General features: G+C 38.5%; 1 protein-coding gene across 12 annotated transcripts in view; it reads left to right on the top strand.

Annotated features, from left to right (window-relative positions):
- The window catches only part of CEP350 (centrosomal protein 350), a 79,390-nt gene that overhangs the window by 27,212 nt on the left and 32,314 nt on the right, over positions 1 to 19,864 (top strand). For 7 of the 12 annotated variants that reach the window (XM_052802708.1, XM_052802711.1, XM_052802717.1 and 4 more), the window contains 18 exons: positions 68 to 723; positions 1,399 to 1,520; positions 3,076 to 4,139; positions 5,469 to 5,622; positions 6,818 to 6,981; positions 7,925 to 8,114; positions 9,649 to 9,869; positions 9,994 to 10,157; positions 10,823 to 10,981; positions 11,186 to 11,299; positions 13,243 to 13,379; positions 13,753 to 13,872; positions 15,600 to 15,766; positions 16,304 to 16,500; positions 17,048 to 17,232; positions 18,145 to 18,232; positions 18,621 to 18,767; positions 19,561 to 19,718. In XM_052802708.1, the coding sequence (XP_052658668.1) occupies positions 68 to 723; positions 1,399 to 1,520; positions 3,076 to 4,139; positions 5,469 to 5,622; positions 6,818 to 6,981; positions 7,925 to 8,114; positions 9,649 to 9,869; positions 9,994 to 10,157; positions 10,823 to 10,981; positions 11,186 to 11,299; positions 13,243 to 13,379; positions 13,753 to 13,872; positions 15,600 to 15,766; positions 16,304 to 16,500; positions 17,048 to 17,232; positions 18,145 to 18,232; positions 18,621 to 18,767; positions 19,561 to 19,718 (4,207 nt within the window). The remainder of the gene's footprint in view (positions 1 to 67; positions 724 to 1,398; positions 1,521 to 3,075; positions 4,140 to 5,468; positions 5,623 to 6,817; positions 6,982 to 7,924; positions 8,115 to 9,648; positions 9,870 to 9,993; positions 10,158 to 10,822; positions 10,982 to 11,185; positions 11,300 to 13,242; positions 13,380 to 13,752; positions 13,873 to 15,599; positions 15,767 to 16,303; positions 16,501 to 17,047; positions 17,233 to 18,144; positions 18,233 to 18,620; positions 18,768 to 19,560; positions 19,719 to 19,864) is intronic. The other 5 variants (XM_052802715.1, XM_052802719.1, XM_052802712.1 and 2 more) reach the window with 3 other exon arrangements.

Raw genomic sequence — 19,864 nt, 5'->3', positions numbered from 1 at the left:
TCAGTGATGGCATGTAATTTCCCAAATTTTATTTTTACCTGAAATATTTGACAAGTCTTTTCTTTAGCAGGCTGTATTGGAAGGACAGGTTCAGATTCTAGACTGGATGTTACCTGTAAAACCTCTTCAAGAAGTTCTGAAAGGTCAAGAAGTAAAGTACGGTCTGAGAATAATCTGAAGAAACTGGAAGCTGCTCTTCCAGATGGTAACCAAGAAGATCATACCTCTGTAAATAAGGACTTCTTGCCCGTGGAGATACGTGGAATTCTCGATGACTTGCAGTTGGATTCCATGAGTACAAAGCAAGAGAAAGATGTGGAAAAGCAGAATCAGAAATCTGTTTTGCCTTCTCAAAATGCCAGGAGCCACAGTCCAACCAAAAGGAAACCGGACAAGATAGCTGCTAGTGAGGAGCCTCAGGTGATGTCTAAGAAACGTCACTACGATACAGATGAGGTTCGCCAATACATCATCAGGCAGCAAGAGGAGAGGAAGAAGAAGCAGAATGAAGAGAAGAAAGCACAAAAGGAGGCAACAGAACAGAAGAACAAAAGGCTCCAAGAGCTCTACAGAAAGCAGAAGGAGGCTTTCAATAAAGTGAAGAATGTGCCTCGTCCTGAGCCTTCAGCAGCCAAACGGTTACAGGAAGCCTATTCTAAACTATTGCTGGAACATACGTTTTTAGAAGAGCCACCTCAGCTGCCTATGGTGCAGGAAACACAGGTATAGCTGATTCACTGACTTAATGCGTTGCAGTTGTTTGCAGGAATAGGAGGTGGTATGTTTAGGAAGGTCATGACTTGTCCTGGTCTGGTTATCAGTTAAGAAAAAGGATACAAAGAAAACTGTGTAGTGTTTGCTTAAACATAGTGGTTTTATTCTAGAGCCTCCTTGCTAGTGGCTGCTTTTCAGCACAGCAAGGCTTACTAGAAAGGTGAATGGAAATCATCTTTCTATTATAAATAGAAGCAGAATTCTGCATATTAGCTAACAGCAGCTATAAAGGTTGGCTCTTAAGAAAACTGTAAATATCAGTCAAACCGTGAATTGAAGAGCTTTGAAGTTGCTTTCAGTTAGTGGACAAACTTCATTAGCAGTGAGTTAAATAAGTTTGCTAATCAGAAACTGAATATGAAAGAAGATTAATAGATGGTAAAAGACTAATATAACTTTGATGTGTTCGGCTGAACTAGTTCAGTATGTGTGGAAAGATTTTTTTTCCCAGTACATTCTGCTGAGACAAAAACATAAATGTCTTGTGTTTTTAAGTCTGTGTGTGGTAGGAGAGATGTGATACTACCCTGAGAAGTGTAAGCCTTTTCAATTTTAATGAGACAAGAACTTCTAAACTCCTGCAGACTTTTGAAAATGCGCTTTTCTGGTTGTCTTCATTTCTAGCCCAGACCTGGTTATCAACCATCCGGGGAATCTGACAAAGAAAACAAGGCTCAAGAGCGTCCTCCTAGTGCATCTTCAAGTAGTGACATGTCACTTTCAGAACCGCAGCAACCGCTACTGAGGTGAGCCATTGTGGGCCTTTTGAGAGAGGAAAATACTCTAGTTTTCACCTCTGAGAAGTGAAAGTAGACTAGGGTCTTAAGCTCATGTTCTAGCAAGAGTAATTGTCTTTATGGCAATTATAATGTTTCCTCGCAGTAAAGAGGAAGCTGATGCAGGAAAGCATGTGAAAATTTTGGCTATGGGTATTTAGTGAGTCTGTAAATAAAGTGAATGGTGGTTGCTGTTAATCTTTTGCTGGCATCCTGAGGGTGCACATTTCATATTGGAAGACATATGTCCATTGCCATTGGACAAGAGAAGCTGGTCATATGAATATGTCTGTTGATTTTTTTCTTACTTGATTTGTTCAGTGTTTCTATTTAATCAGTTGTCTTGGACTCAGGCCTTTAGTTACTGTCTCTAAAGTACTAAAACTCTCTGCTTCTGCTTGGAACTAGCCTTTCCCTGTTACCTTTCATGCTGCTTTCCCCATTTTTAATTGTTCAGTGTATTATTAAAGTTTTTCTTACTGTAAGTAAAGGTGCCTAACGAAACACTTAAATATAAGGAACTAAAAATCCTAGTTTCTTGCATATCCTTAATATCCCTGTTGTGCAACTGTGTCTTCATTTTTAATTACATAATGAATGCTTAAATATATATACTTGCTTCATTACGTGTACCTTAACTTGGTCAAATCCATGCTGACTTTGTAAATTCAATGAGACCTGTTTCCTTTCTGGAAAAGTTCAAGGAAGCACTGGGAATGCTTTGTAGTACTGTGTACAGAATAGGCTGCTAAACCATATGGTAGTAAATATTGTTAGTATAACATTGTAAGGAAGAAATGTAAGTACTAATAGTAGGGGAGAGATGAGACTTAAAGGGCTGCGTAAGTTATTTGGAGAGCCTCATAGTAACTAGAGAAGCAGTTTTTTGTGACTTTCCAGGTTTCCTAGGGTTCAGAATATGTGTGAGTGATGTTTAGTGAAGGAAGGTCTCTACAGAGCTCCTGTCATGTAAATGGGAGCTATCTGGGAATAAAAAAGATGTCTTACAGAACATTAAACATCCTTACATTTCCATTCCTCCTTTTCTCCAAGTGTTCTTCATGCCTACCCTAAGTGAAAGCTCCAGTGAAACATGGGCTGGCTTCAACTGGAGGGGGAAGGCTGGGGCTAAGAAATTCCAAGAAAAAAAAAAAAAAGATGTTTCCTCCCTTTTGAAGTTAGGAAACTTTTGGAAAAGACTTACTGCTGATGATGAAAACACCCAGCTTGTTATAACTCTAAAACACACAGTACACCATAAATGGCATTTCAAATTTGGAAGGTGCTGTGTTGGTTGTGTGGGAGGCTTTGTTTGTTTCTTTGGGGTTTTTTTGGTTTTTTTTTGTTCTTGGTGTTGTTTTTTTTTAAATAACATTCTGTAACTGTTTACTGTCCCATTCCCTGCCCCTCTGATTCCACCAAAAAGTATTTCTTCCTGAAAAATAAATTTGTGGTAATGATACTTTCATCTAAAACAACAGTACTTGTGTAAGTCATCAACTTAAATGTTGATTTTTCATTTCAGGAGTGATTTGATGGAGCCTCCGTGGGTACAGCCAGACAGGTTGAGCCCAAGAGTCCAGCTCTCTCACCCACAAGCTCTCATGGGGTCAAGTGGAGGCCCTTGCTCCCAACACTGGAGTCTGGAGCAGATGGACCTTTTGTCAAAGGAGTGTGATGCGATGTTGGCAGGCAGGAGAAGCCATGCTGCACCTATGGGATCACTGACCTTGATGCCTCAGCCATACCTGAATTCACCTGCTGCACAGCAAAATCTCTTAGTAAAACCTGCTGCTAGCCAATATAAGAGCAAATTAGATCGGATTGAAGCTTTGAAAGCTACAGCTGCTTCCCTTACTAGCAGGATTGAAAGTGAAGCCAAAAAGTTGGCTGGGGCTGGTATCAATTATGGTACCATGTGGAACTCAGACCGTGAATTTATGCAAGAAAACCAGGATGATGGGCAATGGGCAAAGGCTGTGAGTCCTCCTGTGAGAGAGGAAAATGAAGATGCTTTTTCAGCCAGAATTCAAAAAATGTTGGGTACCTGTGTGTCTCATACGGCCTTTGATGACAGCCTTCCTGGGGTAGGCAACCTTAGTGAATTTAAAAAGCTTCCCGAAATGATCAGGCCTCATACTGCTGCAGTTAGCCTTGGAATGAGGTCCCCTGCTGCTAACAGGCATGAGGGGATACTAGGACATTTATCCAAGAGACAGACTGACTCCCCAGGGTGTGAAAACCAGGCTTACGCTCCAAACAAAGCTGTAATTCCTCACGAGTCCAGCATCGACTCCATCAGCGAAGGGCCTCTCCTGAGTGACAGAAGCCTCTCTGAAGAGGAAGGAAGCCAGCACAAAGAGTTGCCACTGAAGATGCTGGAGATGTTAAAAGAGAAGGATTTTTGCATTCGGGAGAGAAATGCTTTTGAGCCCATAAAGGAGTTTCAGAAAGAAGCCGAGAAGTATTTGCCACTTTTCACTCAGACAAGTGGCACACACAGCAAGGGGCCATGGGAGGAACTGGCGAAGGGAAGTCCCCACAGTGTCATCAACATCTTTGCGAAAAGTTATCAGCTTCATGGAAAAGGTAAAAATGGAAAAATTTCTTGAAGCTCTTGTGAATTACTATTTTCCTGGTCTTACTACTCCTTACAGTTTATACTTCACAGGTAAGGAATGTGCTTTTTGATGTCTCAAACATGAATCTGTGTAAGGCTTTTCTACTTTACTTTTGGATGATAAATTATTTCTCCCACCTTTTGCCTTCTTGTCTAAGGAAAAAAAGAAGAACACCCCACACACACAGTTTTGGGCTGGAAGAAGATTATTTTTGTGTTAGATTGTGCTGTATTTCTAGATCAGTAACTAATTCATATGCTGAGTTACATGTATTAAGGACACGCATAATTACGGAATTGTGAATGTAAAGTTTACATTTATTGTATCCAAAGTTGCATACTAAATCTAAATTGCCCAGAGTACGTTTGGAAATGGTTCTCTCCATCATGGAGAACAGACCCTCTGGATTGGAGTGTGCATTCTCCTACTATATACACACTCCAGATCATCTGTAATAACACATCATTCCTGTTTCAGTTAAGGCAGAAAGATGAAACGCATGCTTTATGCAGCACTTAATTTGTGGCATAAACACGAGTGCTTGGATATGTCCTGAGTTCTTGCTATGAAAGAATAATATAGCTTTACTGTATTATTAGAAACGTGTAACTTCAGCAGATGAATGATGTGGACTTTCCTTTTGCATCTTTGCTCGCGAGTTATTCGATAACGTCTCAAAGTAGGGCGACAATTAAACCTCTTGTAACAATCTTTGATTTTGAGAAGGTAAGGTTTTGGTGTATCAGCAGGGAAAGTCTCTTGCTTAAACAAGCCCATTTCAAGTGTTACTGTCTTAGGGCATGCTTTACAAGTGTCTCATGCAGGATGCTTCATTTGATTTTCATTTTTTGTACAAATTTATTTGTCATTTTATGAGTACTGTTTCTCTTGCCTTGAATTCCTCATTTTGAGGAGGAATGTTTTCTGACAAGTTGATTTTTATCATGTATTTTTTCTTGATTCTTTTTTTTCTTCATTTTGTTTCCCTTAAAGATGATTGCATTTCAGTTTTCTGCAGATGGCTCTACTCTCAAGCACTGTGCTCTTCAAGAATGTTTTAGCTAGAGTGTGTTAACGGAGTATTCAATAATTTATGAAAAGATGAAGACTGTGCTTGTTGTGTTAAAACTGCCATGGGATGTCTATACTGTTGTTTTCCTGATGTTTTTGTGTTTGAAAGGAAGTCTTTGTAACTTGTGGTTGGGAGCATTTTAATTCCTGCAGCTTTATTACCTGTTTTATGCACATTTGCATTTGGTATAATTTTTGTCTTTTTGCTCCTTTGTCCACACTTTAGTGTTTGATGAAAGGTCGAATGGAGGGTCTGCCCTTCTGTGCCCTTTACTCCCTGCCATGAGCCCTCCCGAGAGCGTGGTTTCTTACGAAGATGATTTTGCCTCATCACAGGGAAGTGGCACTTTAACAGACAAAAAGATTGCACGTGACCTCAGGTAACTCTATGTTGGACTTCTTGTAAAAATCAAAACGCAGCATTTGACAGAAAATAGTTAATGCAAAATTGGTTTCATAATATGCTGGATATCTTTTCTGTTGTGCTGTATTGTAATACTAGTCAAAGTGATGAGGTATTTCCTTAGGACCTTGCAGTTAATATAGCAACCAGCATGGTTAAGACATAAAGATTAGAGTCAAGTATTCCTGTTCACTGTCTAATTTTTGTTCTTCGTTAGTCTGGCAGGTAGCTTTAGGCAAGGTTCTTACGCTTTGTAGTGAGGTGAAAATTAGTTCTCCAACTTGTATGGCTGCTATAATGCTCAATGGGTTAGTCTTTGTAATTTAGAAAAAAGAAGCAATATTTGAAAGTGTTAAAGTATCTTCAGTACTTCAAAATTTTGTAAAAAGCCTATAATTACCTTCAGTAAGGGTTCAGTAATGCTTGGTAGTGGATACATAAATTGCCTGTAAGAACTTTTAAACCTTTTGTTCAGACTAAAATTTGAAGACTGTAAATTCTAGACTCTCCATGTTACTATTGAATTCATGTGGCTTCCTGAATTTCCTAAGACCCCTGTTTTGTAATGACATATATTTACATCTTTTGGGCACCTTGGGGAAGGCCACATGTACTGTGTTTATATTGGTGGTACTTTACCTCAGAAGAAAGGAAGGTAAAAGGCAGTTTGCACACTGAAAATGTTGACTGCAAAAAATGTTTTCTTTCTGATTAAACTTCTTGATAGGTCTTCTGTTGGTATTATTTAGTATATGATGCATTACCCCCTTATTTGCAGATCTTTTGTAATCCTTTATTGAAAATCACTAATTTCTGTCAATTTACTGATGATATCTGTATGCCCAGAGATTGTTTAGAATGCAGTTATATTTGGAGTAATTCTTACGTTGTTCAATTCTGTAGTCAAATAGCTCTTAAGAGTTAGCATTGGAAAGGATGATTGCTACCCATCTTTTACTATTTCATATTATTGGAAGAATGTTTCAATATGTTCAATGTCATGTAAAACTTTCTACTGTTTTAGCTGTAGTAGCTTTTAATCTCAAAATTAATGCTTTTCAAGATGGGCTAATTAATATAGTTTTAGCCATCTGTCTCCAATTTACTTGTGCACAGTATAATACGGGAGTTGGAAGTCCTTAGTTAATCACTGTCAATGTGCTCCTTTTTAGTGTTGCTGGCAGCAGTAATTCAAGCATTCAGGAAGAAGTTCCTAGTAGGAAGTCTCCCCATGAACCTCGATCTGTAGAGCTTGCTTCTCAGCATTCATCTGGACCACGGTCTGCAGCATCTTCTCGCTCATCTGCTTCCTCTAAAAAGAAGGGGAAAAAGGAGCGTAAGTGCAGTACTTCACCGTAGGGTTTTTTTTTTTTTTGAAGGAGGCTTTAGGGTTTTCTTGTTATGAAAATTGCAGTCTTTCTACATGTCTAGAAACTGTAATCTAATACAGACAGACGGATTTATTTATTCCTCCAGTGATTCCTTCCTAAATTCTTTTTGACTGATTATTCTCTGACCTTAAAATGCATCTGAAATTAAATAGACAAGAGGTTATTAACAGTATTGAAAATGTTTCCTTTCCTAAACCAGCCTTCTAACAAATTAGTTAATTTTAATATCGTGTGGGAACTATCCTCAGATTCTGGACTGAGAACATTCCAATAGACTGCTGAGAAATCTGAGTTATGGCCACATTTATGAAGACGACAAGTTTGCCTGTATATGCTTCATCTTTGGATCACAGACAGTTTTCATAGTGCACAAATTAATAAATACACTTTTTCCTACAGTAACTTGTACATTACAAAAACATGAAGAAACTTGATATTTGGTACAGTCTTATTATATAAGCAATGGGTGACATAAGAAAAAGCTAGTTTTAAAGACAATAAAAGGATGAGAAAAATAAGATGGGATATTCCAAATTATCTCTCTTACTATTTTTTCAAAATTATCTAGCTTACCCAAAGAAAGCTAGGCTTTACTCTAATTATCTATTATTATGCTTGTTTTCTTTATTTAAACTGATAGCGTTCTGAAAAGTTAGCTGAGTGACAGTTTTGCTGACAGTGGACACAATATGCAGAAGAGAACTTAATCTCCTGTAGGAAGCTGCCAAATTTACATTTATTGCTTGTTGGATTTATAGATTTCTAACTCAAAGGTATCTCTAAGTGGGCAAAAAATTTCTCAATTATTTGTTTTGGGGTTCCTGATGGCTAAGATATTCATACTTAGAATACCAAATGTAAACTTTTTGCAATGTTGTTGCTTCTTAGGGTTGGACTCTTTCAATGGAAGTTCTCACCACTTCCCTGTGGAAGAAGATAAAATGCTATCTGAATTAGAGTGGGGATCCCAACAGACAAAGAAGTCCTTATCAAGTAGCAGAATTTCTAGTAAAGATCATGAGCAGAACCCAGATACAGACAGCACATTAGAAAACTTGTCTGGACACTCCCTAATGAGGTAACATGAACCTTGTAAGACTGTATGCAAATATAACTAAGCTTGGTAGTGTTATGGCATGTTATTAAATGGCTGTGTCTTTGGGTGTGCAAAAGGAAAGTAACAGAAATAATCAAATGTTAGTAAGATGGGCATGCAGAAAATGTTTTTTTCCCCTGTATTTTAAATATGAAAGACCAAAGTAGATGTCTGTAGTAAGAGCAAATACAAAACAGTGATTCCTCCCCAAATAACCCCTCTGTTTTTGTAAGGATAACTGGCCAATAGAGGTATCCTGTCAGGTTCAGTACCATAAGCATTAAAATACAATTTTCGTTTTCCACTTCTACAAATGGTCTGTAAGAAGTGGGGAGGGGAGGGAGACAGCTAGTCAACTTGTGCAGTCATCTTGCTCTTTTCGGCAGAATCCACAGACATTTTTGGCTAGCCTATCCAGCTCTGTGAGTTGATGCTTTTTGAGAGATGAACTGATACTCAGAAAAGAGTGTAGAAAAAGAGGAAAAAATTCTAATTTTCTGTTGCAACCTCTGTATGTCTAGCTATGAATGCAGTTTTCCTGCTAATTGTGCAATGAAGGTGGTTATGAAATACTCAGTTTTCACTGCACTCTTTTCTAAAAAGCAACAAATAATATGAATGGTCTCTCACTCATTCTGTGTGGGTATAGAGCGGTTCCAAGGTATTGACTTATATTGATGACTTTCAGTGATGCCCAGTTTGGGGTTTGAAAGGTCCTGTGACCTACTAAGATGTGCCAAGTAAAGCAGAACGTCTTCCTAAGGGATTTAAGCAGCCACTGTTAATCCTCTTTGGCTTAATAAAAGTGGAATGGTAAATTTAAGAAGTGTCTGCATAATTTTTTGTATGTTTGGAAAGCGATGTCTTCAACTGTCTCTTAAGAAGAAATGTTTCTGTAGTATTTTACTGTTTAAGTCAAGTTTTGGTCTTCAAGCATTTCATTGCATTTTGGTGAAAGAGATTGAGACTCAGGGTAGTGGTTTATCACATTCAGTTGCATTTGTATGCTGACAGTAACCTGTTTACTTTTTAAAAATACTGTTCATGGTATTTTGATATCAAAATATTGCCCTGATTTCCTGTGAGTAAAACAAATTTCTTCACTCAGACTCTCAAAACAGATGTGTAAATGCACATGCAGGTGAGTGCATCCTGCAATGCCACGTTCCTAACAGAAGGCATTGAAACTGCTTGTCTGGTCATGTAGAACATGTAGATACTATGTTAATTTTTTTTTTTTTTTTTTTTTGGTGTGTGCTAACTAGGTTTAATACTTGGAGGAAAAATTGAGTGCTCTAGAAACTTAACCCTAAACTGAGATACAGGTACAAAGCCCGTCTTATGAGACCATTTCCTAAAGGCAGACTGGGCCTGTGCAAACCATAAAAGACTGTGCCTTTTGCGTGGATTTGTTTGGTGTATATAAATGGAAGAACTAGGTTATCACTTTATTGTCTTATCAAATGGCTGGACTTAGAACAATATTGACTCCTTTCTTTTTTTGTTTCATTGTCAGTTTCTCAGACAAGGGGAGATCCCAGAAGACACCGACTTCTTCCCCATCTCCTGGTTCCCAAAAAATGTTGCAGTTTGATTCTATAGGCAATACAGCAGAAAGGGTCAAGTCACCTGCTGGCTTTCCTGGAAGTACAGCATCAGGGCTGAAGCCTAATGTAGCCTTCCCTGACTTGAGTCTGGGAACTAGTAGGTCTGTAGCAGGAGCAGCCTCGGCGAGTGGTGAGTTGTTTTGTTAAAACCATACTAATCCCAGAGCAGGTTGTTTTTGTTTTTTTTTTTTCTTTATTTTTTGATGCGGGGCACTAAAGTCTATGGAGGTTGACTAGTAAGTCTTATCCTGCAGGATGTATGCGCTTCTCCCCTGCTGGTCTTCAGCATCGTTTATCAGCAGAATTGAACTACCTTAGTGCTATTGAGGAGTCTGTGCGACAGCTTTCAGATGTAGAACGAGTACGAGGCATATCACTTGCACAGCAGGAGAGTGTTTCTTTGGCTCAGATTCTAAAGGTAATGGAAAAATACTTCCTTGTCTTAACCTTCCTTTTTTATTCTGCAAGAAAATTAATCAAATTGGGCAAGTTATGCTTTTGTTAGCAATGCAGAGAAATCAGCATGGGCGTGATGGAGCATCTCTGATAACGTCAGTTTTTTAGGATTAATATCTGTTATCTTTCCTATTTTAAGTCGACACCAAGGAACTGGTGACTCTAGAATATGTGTCATTAATATACCATTAGCTGGAATCACTGCTTTGGTTGTGTACTTTAGTAAAATAAAAACTTGATTATTTACTAAGTTTGATGTTGGGTCCCAATGCCATGCAGTGTAGTTGTTCAGGCTGGATCATTTGTCTTATTCCATGAAAAGGATATTTTTGTTTGAAATTTCTTATGTTGACAAGATTGCTTTTACTTGTTTGTTGAATTAATTGGTCTCCTAAATCATCTTTCTTTTTACACTGTGATGGAAGAGTATGGGGAATGTGCACTGTCTACTGCCTACTTAAAAAGGGAGAGGGTCAGTCGGTAGGCTGGAAATTTTACTTTAGCAGAAGAGGCACCACCAGTAAAGTAGATCTAGATCTTTCAGAGGTAGTTGCAGCCAGGGGCTAAGGCAAAAAAAGCTATTCACATTTAACTTGCATGATTAAAACTTGTCTTCCTAATCTGTAGGCACAGCAGCAGCGCCATGAACGGGACTTAGCCCTTTTGAAAATCAAGGCCGAACAAGAAGCTTTAGAAAGTCAGAGACAACTGGACGAGGCAAGGCAGAAGGCAGCTCAGGTAATGCTGCCCTTCAAAAAATGTGGAGTGTGTAAGAGGCAAAATGCTGTAAGTAAATCCGTGCCTACAAGTATTTTTAATTTGGAGCTGGGAACATATGGAAGTGGTGAAGGGGTTTAATAGAGCTGAAAAAAGCTCTTAGGGGCCAATTGCCAATTTCAAACTTTTTTCCCCCAGATTGTGAGAAATAAAACTGTAGTTATTATAGCCAGAAAATTTTGAAGGGCTGAACTGGCTGTGTTTTCCGCATAGGTACATGCGGAGTCACTACAGCATCTCGTCCAGTCACGGCAGGAGGCTGTACAAGAGAACCCATGTAAGGCTGCAGCCAAGCAGGCAGAAACTGCAGCTCACCAGATCCATGAGGTGAGGTCCTGAGTGAAAGGAAAAAGCTGTTCTAATTTCAGTATTATTTTGAATACTATTTTGCCTCTAGGTTGTTCTCTGTTCAGTGTCATTCTCAGTGCAACTTCTTCACCTTCATAACATGACAAATGATAGGACTTCAAAGGAGCTTTTTTGGCATCGTTACTCAGAAGTCAGTCAGCAGCCTTAAATCCCTGTTTGCTATTCTTATGATCTTCCAGTTAACGAACTGTTAAGAAGTTTGTTCTTTCAGGATAGATTGATGATAGTGAACACAACATCTTTAATTTGTAAGAGTTGCACTCTGTCAGGGATTGATCCTGTATCTGTTTCATGTGCAAATTAAATTAGAAAAGCAGGGAAATAGCAATTTTGCTTACTTTTGAAGGTAGGAGACCAACAAATAAATAAAAAAAAAACAGGAGGGGGGAGGATCTTCAGCAGAGCTCTTAATGTGGTATAGAGTTTGAAGTTTTCTTTTTTTGAGTCGCTTCTCATTCTTCTTGTGGCATACAGAATATTTATTAGTTTTCAGTTTTGTTTATCAGTTTTTATACTTTTTGTTCCCAACATGTAGCTGTTGCTTCACTCATAGCTAAGGAAACACAGTAGCCAGAAAATGATACTGCTTTTTTGTAGTTTAGCAATCACAATGACTGTGCATTAGGGTTATGGGATGGAGTGTGGAAGGCTGGTGGGTATGAAAATAACTGTTTCTTCAAGGCTTATGTACATTTTGGTGCTCAGCAAGGCTGTTTTTGTGATAGGTAATGGGACTGTAGAATAATACTGATATACTCGTTCAGGGCTTTGCTACATACGTGAAGTTTAATTTTTGAAGAGACAAGAACGGGTTAGGTTAAAGGAGCAGAAAAGCTCAGGCATCTGAGATACATGCAGTGGTAGTTGATAGCAGGTAGTGAAGTCTTGGATAAAGACAAAGAAACATTTGTAGTTTATAGAGCCAAAGTGAGTGAAAACTAATTAAGAAACAAGGTAGAAGAAACAAAGACAGCTTTTATTTGGTGTAAGATTTTAATTTCTTTTCTTGCTCTAAGTTTGAAGTCTGAGAGTAAGAGGTGCTTGTGGAGAGGTTGTTGGGGGCGACCTGGTCAGTGATGATGGGCTAGCAGAGTACCTTTTCTATCCACGTTCACTAGTGACTCCTGATATTCACTTGTTTTTATAAAATTGCATGCATTACAATTAATGCATATATTAATCGAAGAATTAATGAAGAAGCTCAGTATGTGTATTGGAAGTTATTGAAATACAGCTTATTGCTACCTTCAAAACCAACCTGAGTTTCCTGCTGTACAAGAGGCAGACATTTGAACAAGAAGAAAAATAGTAAATTCTAAGGCTTCTAAAAACCAGTGTTATCTGATCTGATTTCTGAAGCTCTTATTTCTAGTCAAGTACACAGTGACTGCCGTATGTTAAAAAGGAAAAATTCATGGCTATCTGTTGATTTAATGTTGCCAATTTTAGACCTGGTAGTTTGCATAATATTGGAACTTTAAACTTATTGCTTCCTTTAGAGTGGAAATAATATTTCATGCTCTTTGGGCACGATGCACTTTCAAATGAAAAAGAAAACATTGTTTCTGGCTTTTTTTTTTTCCCCCCTTAATGTTTTATTATGTGGGAATCATTCTAGTGATCAGAGTTTGCTTAAGTTGATCAGAATGATATGGTAAGTAGTGTCTTGCATGTCTATAGTTTCATATCAATAATTCCTTTCTGCTTAAATTAAAAAATATGTATTTACAGAGCAGTATGCACTTTTTACAACCAAAATTGGTAAGTATGTAACTACAAACCATCTCAAAACCATGTCTTACATGTTTGTTCAATAAATCAGTAAATTGACTATTTTCTCTTTCAAAACCATTTTGATGCTAATAAGCTCATTGTATTCCTTTGGTTTTTATTGTACTCAGATGACAGAGTTAGCACGAACCCAGATCTCAGATACTGTCAGCGCTCCAGCTGCTCCGGTCACCACCTTGTTTGACCACCAACGGCAGCATCATTCAGAGTTCATGAAGCAACTGAGAGCCCGAACTGATACAAACAGGTTTTCTCTAATGTTTCACGTCTTGGGAAGGGGGAAGTAAGATAGTTAGGTTTTGCTTCACCTGTTCTTGAAGAAAATTGTAAGATGTCATAATGAATGAGCATTTAAAAAGAAGAATTTAGATTCCATCTTTATGCCCTCAACAGTGTACGCCAAAGGTGGCATTAACTGGTTATATGAAGCTCTTTATAAAAGAGTAGAAAAAGATGCTCTAAGTGTTTTCTGGGATGATTTAACTAGTCTAAGCTTTAAGCGGTCTTTTCAGAAATTTTAACTGTTACTACTTCTAGTAAACTGATGAAAGCTTGTGAAAACTGTATTAGTCTTTGTTTTAAGAGAACACAGATTCACCCAAAACTCTTCTCTTTCTCAGGAAATGTGAGTATGCTGCCATGTCACAAGGTAAAGAGGAGCCAGGTGACTTGAAACAGACATACTCACCAATGTTTGATAGTTATTCAGAGTCCTCAAGATCAAAGGTTCATGATCAGAGGTAAGAAGGGTTTAGATTACACAGGATTTTTTTTGCTATAAATAAGAACTAAAGTACAAAGGAATATCAAGATAGTTCTGTCAGTATTTTTTAAAAAAAGAGGGAAAGTCAGTATTAAACCTTCAACAGGTAAACCTGTCTTATATTCCAGAGCTTGAAGGTTTACATGTCTACCAGAATTGACTTTGTCTTTAATTAAAAATCCTACTATACTGTGGTCCACAGTGTAATAGTATGTTGTGTGTTAATATCTTTAGTTTTGAATTTGCTGTTCTAATTGGACGCTTTTCTCTTTCCTAACTTTAGAATAATTGAGTTCCACATTTGTTTACTCATTCAGCTGAATTAGCAAGAGTCTAGCAAGCAGGTGAAGGGAAATGGTTATTCCCCCCTGTTTAGCTCTTGTGAGACTGTATCTGGAATACAGTGTCCACTTTTGGGCTCCTTTGTAAAGAGAAGACATTAACATACTGATGCAATTCTAGTGGTGAACCACCAAAGATGGTTAGGAGGCTGGAGTACGTGATATAAAAGAGAGGCTGAAGGAACTGAGCTAACTTAACCTGGAAAAGAGAAGGCTAAGGGAACAGAGATCTAGTTGCAGTATCGTAAAGGTGGGTTGTTAGGCAACATGAGGCTTGACTCTTCTTGGAGGTGCACAGTGAGATGGCAAAAGGCAATGGTGACAGATTCCAGAAAGGGGAAAATCATTGGGAAAAAAAACGCTCCCTGTGAGAGTGGTGAAACACTGGATTGGAGGTGCAGGTAGGTTGTGGGAACCTCTGTCCTTGCAGGTGTTCAGAACTTGGACGAGGCCTTGACTTTGGTTGGATGAAATACCTTCAGAAATTGTTGAGCTGAGACTATTCTGATTTCTGTGCTGTGGCCTACTTGCATACTTCTATTGCATCACCTTTATAGCCTAAAAGTCACTTTAAGTCTCTGTTTATCTCAGTCTTTTTCCCTGTTCTAAATATTTGTAATTTATGCCCTTCTCATTTTGCTGTGTGTCTTTTTGAAATGGACTAGAACATGGACTGGAGCATATGTTCTGAAAACTCAGTGCAGGGACCTGTAGAACTGCCTACTCTGTAATGTGCATTACTTTCTATTCTGTTCTCTGTGTATCTGGCCGTTTTGTTAGGGTTGTTTTTTCTTCACTTCTGCTTTGCACTGGCTTGAGTTTTTACATGAAGTGCCTGAAGTGCTGGTTGCCTGAGGTTTAGATTTTACTCATTTGTGGTGTTATTTTTCAGTGTCTTGCCTGTGGATTTCAGCTTTTCCTTTCCTGATCGCTTACCTGATCTAGTTAGGTCCCATGAAGTTTCTCACAGCCCTTCTCTGATCTTGACCAACTAGAATGATTTTGTCCTCTTGTACTTCAATTTAAAACAGTATTGCTGTCTTGCTCATACTTTTTAAAAACTGTAAGGAGAGATATTTGCAGTGGTTTATCATCAATACTCATTGCCAGGTAGAGGGTGTGCATACCTACAAACCACTTGCATTCTAAGGTAGAATAAAAATAACAAGTTCTGTTGTCAATCAGCAGCTTGATGACACTTGGAATTTTGAAGTAGCCAAGCAGCATTTTAAAAACAAACCCAAACCCTCTGCATGTTGATTATTACTGAGATATTAATCATGATATGTATGGTAGTAATGTAAAATAAATATTTTGAAATGTGCAAAGTAATTTTAAAAAAAATCATCTCTTGATAACACAGTAGTACCAGCAGCCGCCAAGAGAGTCCTTCAGTTCCATCTTCTAAGGAGAATGAGAAGAAGCTTTCCCGTCGTGAAAAGATAACTAGCAGTATTGAAGAACAGGCTCATACTGGTGTGGATGATTCCTTGCCAAGCGATAGTATTTTATCAATGCCAGATGAAAAAGGTTAGCTGTATTGTTTGTTTGTGATGAATCTGAAGGTGGTAAGGGGGGCAGGAGGGAGGTTCTGTTTCAGAATTAGTTTCTGAAATAAATGAGGGAATGTGTGTGAAGAAAGCTGATCCCCAGGTGAATTGGTAGCCTCTTAAGAGGTAACTGAGGATGGCACAGTGAGATGGGAACCTTTGAAATTCTGCACATCAGAGTGGTGGAGTCTGCAGGCCGTTCTACTTTCTGCTGTGCTAGCTGTAGCCAGATGTTCACTTGTGGAATACGCAGGCTGAATGCCAAATGTTTCAGCAGCCCCAGAAATGTGTTTATACTTGTGTACAGTAGTCTGTTAGGTCTTTTGAAGCTAGATAACAGTATTTCACGATGTCCTCTTACTCAAGGTCACACTTTTCTAAACACCCATTTTTCTGCATTAGAGTAGTTATGTCCCTTTCTTTCCTGCCCCCCCAACTTTACTGAGATGAGGCAGAGTAAAACTGCATTCATGGTACATACCTGAGTGTAAAACCATTTCACTGATTTCTCCCTCAGATTCTGCTTCTGTTGCAACAGAGTATTCCCTGAAATTTGATGAGTCCATGACAGAGGATGAGATTGAGGAGAAGTCTTTTCGGTCTTTACTGCCCTCTGAGAGTCATCGCAGAAATAACTTGGAGAAGAAACGGGGTAATCGTGATGATTCTGATGAGGAGGTCTCCCCAGAAAAAACAGCTCTGTCATCTATCAAGGTAGGTCAAGTAACCATAGTTAAGGTAAGTCAACTGAACTGAAATGGTTAAGCTGATGAGCTTCAAGTGAGCCGTTCTTAGCTGTGTTTGCAAACTTTAGGGTTCTTTTCCTCCCTGTGGTTCTTTGAGCATCTCAAAACATAACGTTGTATGAATCATGCTGTATGTCACTGTTGCACACTTGCGATGACTTGACTTATGGAACAGTCCATCCAGGCCTCTACCTGTTTTCTTGAGGCTTTGGAGTGACTTTTTGAGTTAGGTTATAAAAGCCCAGTGGATTAAGTCTTCCTACTATACCTACACACAGCTAGGAAGTACAAGAGGATGCTTCATCTCTCTGGCCCAAGAGGGGACATCCCAAAACTGTCATGCAGCCCAGGGCAGAAAAAGCTGGTCTGCACAAAGCTCAGAGAAAAAACAGCTTCCCTTTTTATATCTGGTTTTGTGTGTGTGTATCTGTGTATACACACACACACTTTGTAATTGAAAAAAGCCTTGGAGTTTCTGTATTATCAAATTATGCCAAATTTGTCTTGCCTCCTAGGAGCTAAGCATGCCATTCTCAGGGGGGCAAGATAGTTTCTCTAAATTTACCATGGAGATGGTAAGACAGTACATGAAAGAGGAGGAAATGCGAGCAGCTCATCAGTCCTCACTGCTTCGGCTCCGGGAGAAGGCTCTGAAAGAGAAGACCAAAGCTGAATTAGCTTGGCTGGAACACCAGAAGAAGTAAGGCAGCTCTGAATAGACACTGTTGCTGACTGACTGTTTTCTTGTACTTCTACTTGAATTTATTTTTTTTAATAAGATTTTGCTTCCAGCCCACCCCTCCCTTATTAAGTATCAATGGTTGAACTAATCTTCTGACATCAGTAATCTATACAAATGTTATTGTCGCTTGGAAAGAACAGAACCCAGTTTGTAAGCGTGCTTTGATGTTTACGTTGAATGTGGTTTGATAAAAGAGAGTTTCATTGAAACAGTAGACCATCAGAAGTTTGTTGTCAGTCAGAGAAGGTAGTTCCCAACCATTACTCTACAAGTCTTAATAAGGTATAAAACTGTCAAACAGTTAGACCTTTATTTGCTTGATGTCTATCTGAGGTCATTTTAGTTGACTCAGGCCAAATTTTGTGAATCTGGAGAGGTGTTGTACTTAATGATTTGTTTCCAAACTAACATACGCTTTGTCCTGGAATGCCACTTGAAGATACTACTAAACAGTGGTGGCCAGATTTAATCAATAACACTTTTCCGTGGTCACTCTCTGCATGAGAGTAACATTGTTCACCAGGCATTTTCTTCTAATTTCTTGTCATTATGGGTTTGACAAAGGATTGTGAAGTAGTGACCCAAGTGTCCTTCCTTTTGTCTTTCTCAAATGGTGAGGATGCTACCTCTGCAGAGCTTCTGCCCATTGATGTGAGATCTCATATTATCTGCGCTGGCCTTTTAACTGCACGTGTCTGACTAAACAGTTCAAAATATTCCACTATAGAGCATGCCAATGATTAAGTATAGGCATATACTCTTCTGCAGGTTCGGAAAAGTAAACTTTTTTTTTTTAAACTTTAAAGAGTAAAAGGCTCATTGTTGTGCACTTTTTTTCTTATTTAATCCTTTCTTCCAACCTATTTGCAGGCATTTGCGAGACAAGGGAGAGGATGATAAGATGCCTCCTATTCGAAAGAGGCAGCGTGGTCTGCTGCTGAGATTGCAGCAGGAAAAGGTAATTGATGCCCTCTAGAAAAATCCTGTTGAAACCCCTGTGTAGCCATTAAATGTTTCAGACACTGTAAAAGCTAAGAATTGAGAAAACTCTGTACCAGGCTTTTGGATAGGAAGCTAGCAGTATTTCTTACCAATAAGTTTTATTTGCATTTCAGTAGTATTTAACACATTGTTTTAGAGGGTCCTTCTGTATCAGTAATGTCACTGGTTGAGACTTAGAAGTGTTAACTGATCTTCTGTTCTTTGCTGCTGAGGTTCAGGCTAGTTACTTCGTTATGTAATTGCAGTAATTTTAAACCCATAACAAGGACACCATGGCAGCTTTAGAGTGTATTCTTGAGAGCTGTCTGTCACAGTTCTTATGCTTAATCTTTTATACTTAAAAGGCAGAAATTAAGCGTCTTCAAGAGGCTAACAAGGCTGCTCGGAAGGAGAGACAGCTGATCCTTAAACAGCAGGCGGAAATAGAACGAATCCGTCAGACTACAATGAAACTGCAGGAAAAACTAAAGTCTGCAGGAGAAAACAAGCTGGTAAGTGTTCAGGACAGAAGCTGGAGTCTTCGCTCTTTGGCTGTGCAGCTGGTATTTGACTTCAGTGTTTATAGGAATGGAAAGCTACTAGATTGGACCTATCGCTTGGAACTTTTGTCTGCCTCAAATGGTCTCATCCTCTTCATCTCAGCAATTTTACGTTTAATTTCTTTATTGTTTAAGGAAATGCATTTGGAGAAGTTACAAAATGTTTTAACTGGACAATAGATGGTGTTTGCTAATTCTGAAGTTTAATTAATTACTTTAGGAATACCAGTTTTTGATGCTTAGATCTCTCAGGCTCTGATTTTGTTTGATTATTTGTCAGACCCCAAAGAACTAAATGCAAGCACTAAAACCAAAACTTGCTGCTTTGTGTGTGTGTTAGTGTCATTACGCTAAGTTTCCTGCATCTGCTTTATGAGATAGCAAGACGGGGTTTTAATAATTGAGTGCCTCCTTACAAAATTTTGAGGAGACCCAAGTTTAATAATAGTAGTGTCGAAAGGATTGGTTTCCTGTCTGGGTAACTGAATTACAGTGGGGTTTTTGTTCTAGATACAGTTAGGGGAGAACTTAAGTTATGGAGAAAAAGGGTGTACTAAAAACTTTGTGTCAAATAAAAATGAGGTTGGAAAATGAAGTTAAATCTGCAGGTGGACAGGCTTATCTGAAGTAGTATTTGATGTATTCTCTGGAGAAATAACCTAAATTAACAACATTTTTTAAAAGATGGTAGAATAACTTTTCCCTCTTTTAATGTTAATTTTTTTTTTTAAACACTTAATTGCAGGAACTTCACAGTGAGGATGACATCAAGCAGAGCAATGGTTCTAGCCCACTTCCAACTGATGCAGAAACACGCAGCCCTTCCCCAATCTCAATCTCCAGCAGTGAGACTAGTAGCATTATGCAGAAACTTAAAAAAATGCGCAGCAGAATGGATGAAAAGTAACTAATTTTTTTTTTCTTATACAAAAGTTTACTATTTTAATAGAACAAGTTGTTTTGGCCAGTATCTGCACTAAAAGTGGCCATCAGAAAAATTAGAAGTATTGATATCACATACACTTTGATCTGAGTTGCCTGAAAAATAG

The sequence above is a fragment of the Harpia harpyja genome, chromosome 11, assembly GCF_026419915.1.
Source record: "Harpia harpyja isolate bHarHar1 chromosome 11, bHarHar1 primary haplotype, whole genome shotgun sequence".
NCBI lineage: Eukaryota > Metazoa > Chordata > Aves > Accipitriformes > Accipitridae > Harpia > Harpia harpyja.
Note: the sequence above shows the minus strand (reverse complement) of the source record. Positions and strands in the feature narration are given on the sequence as shown.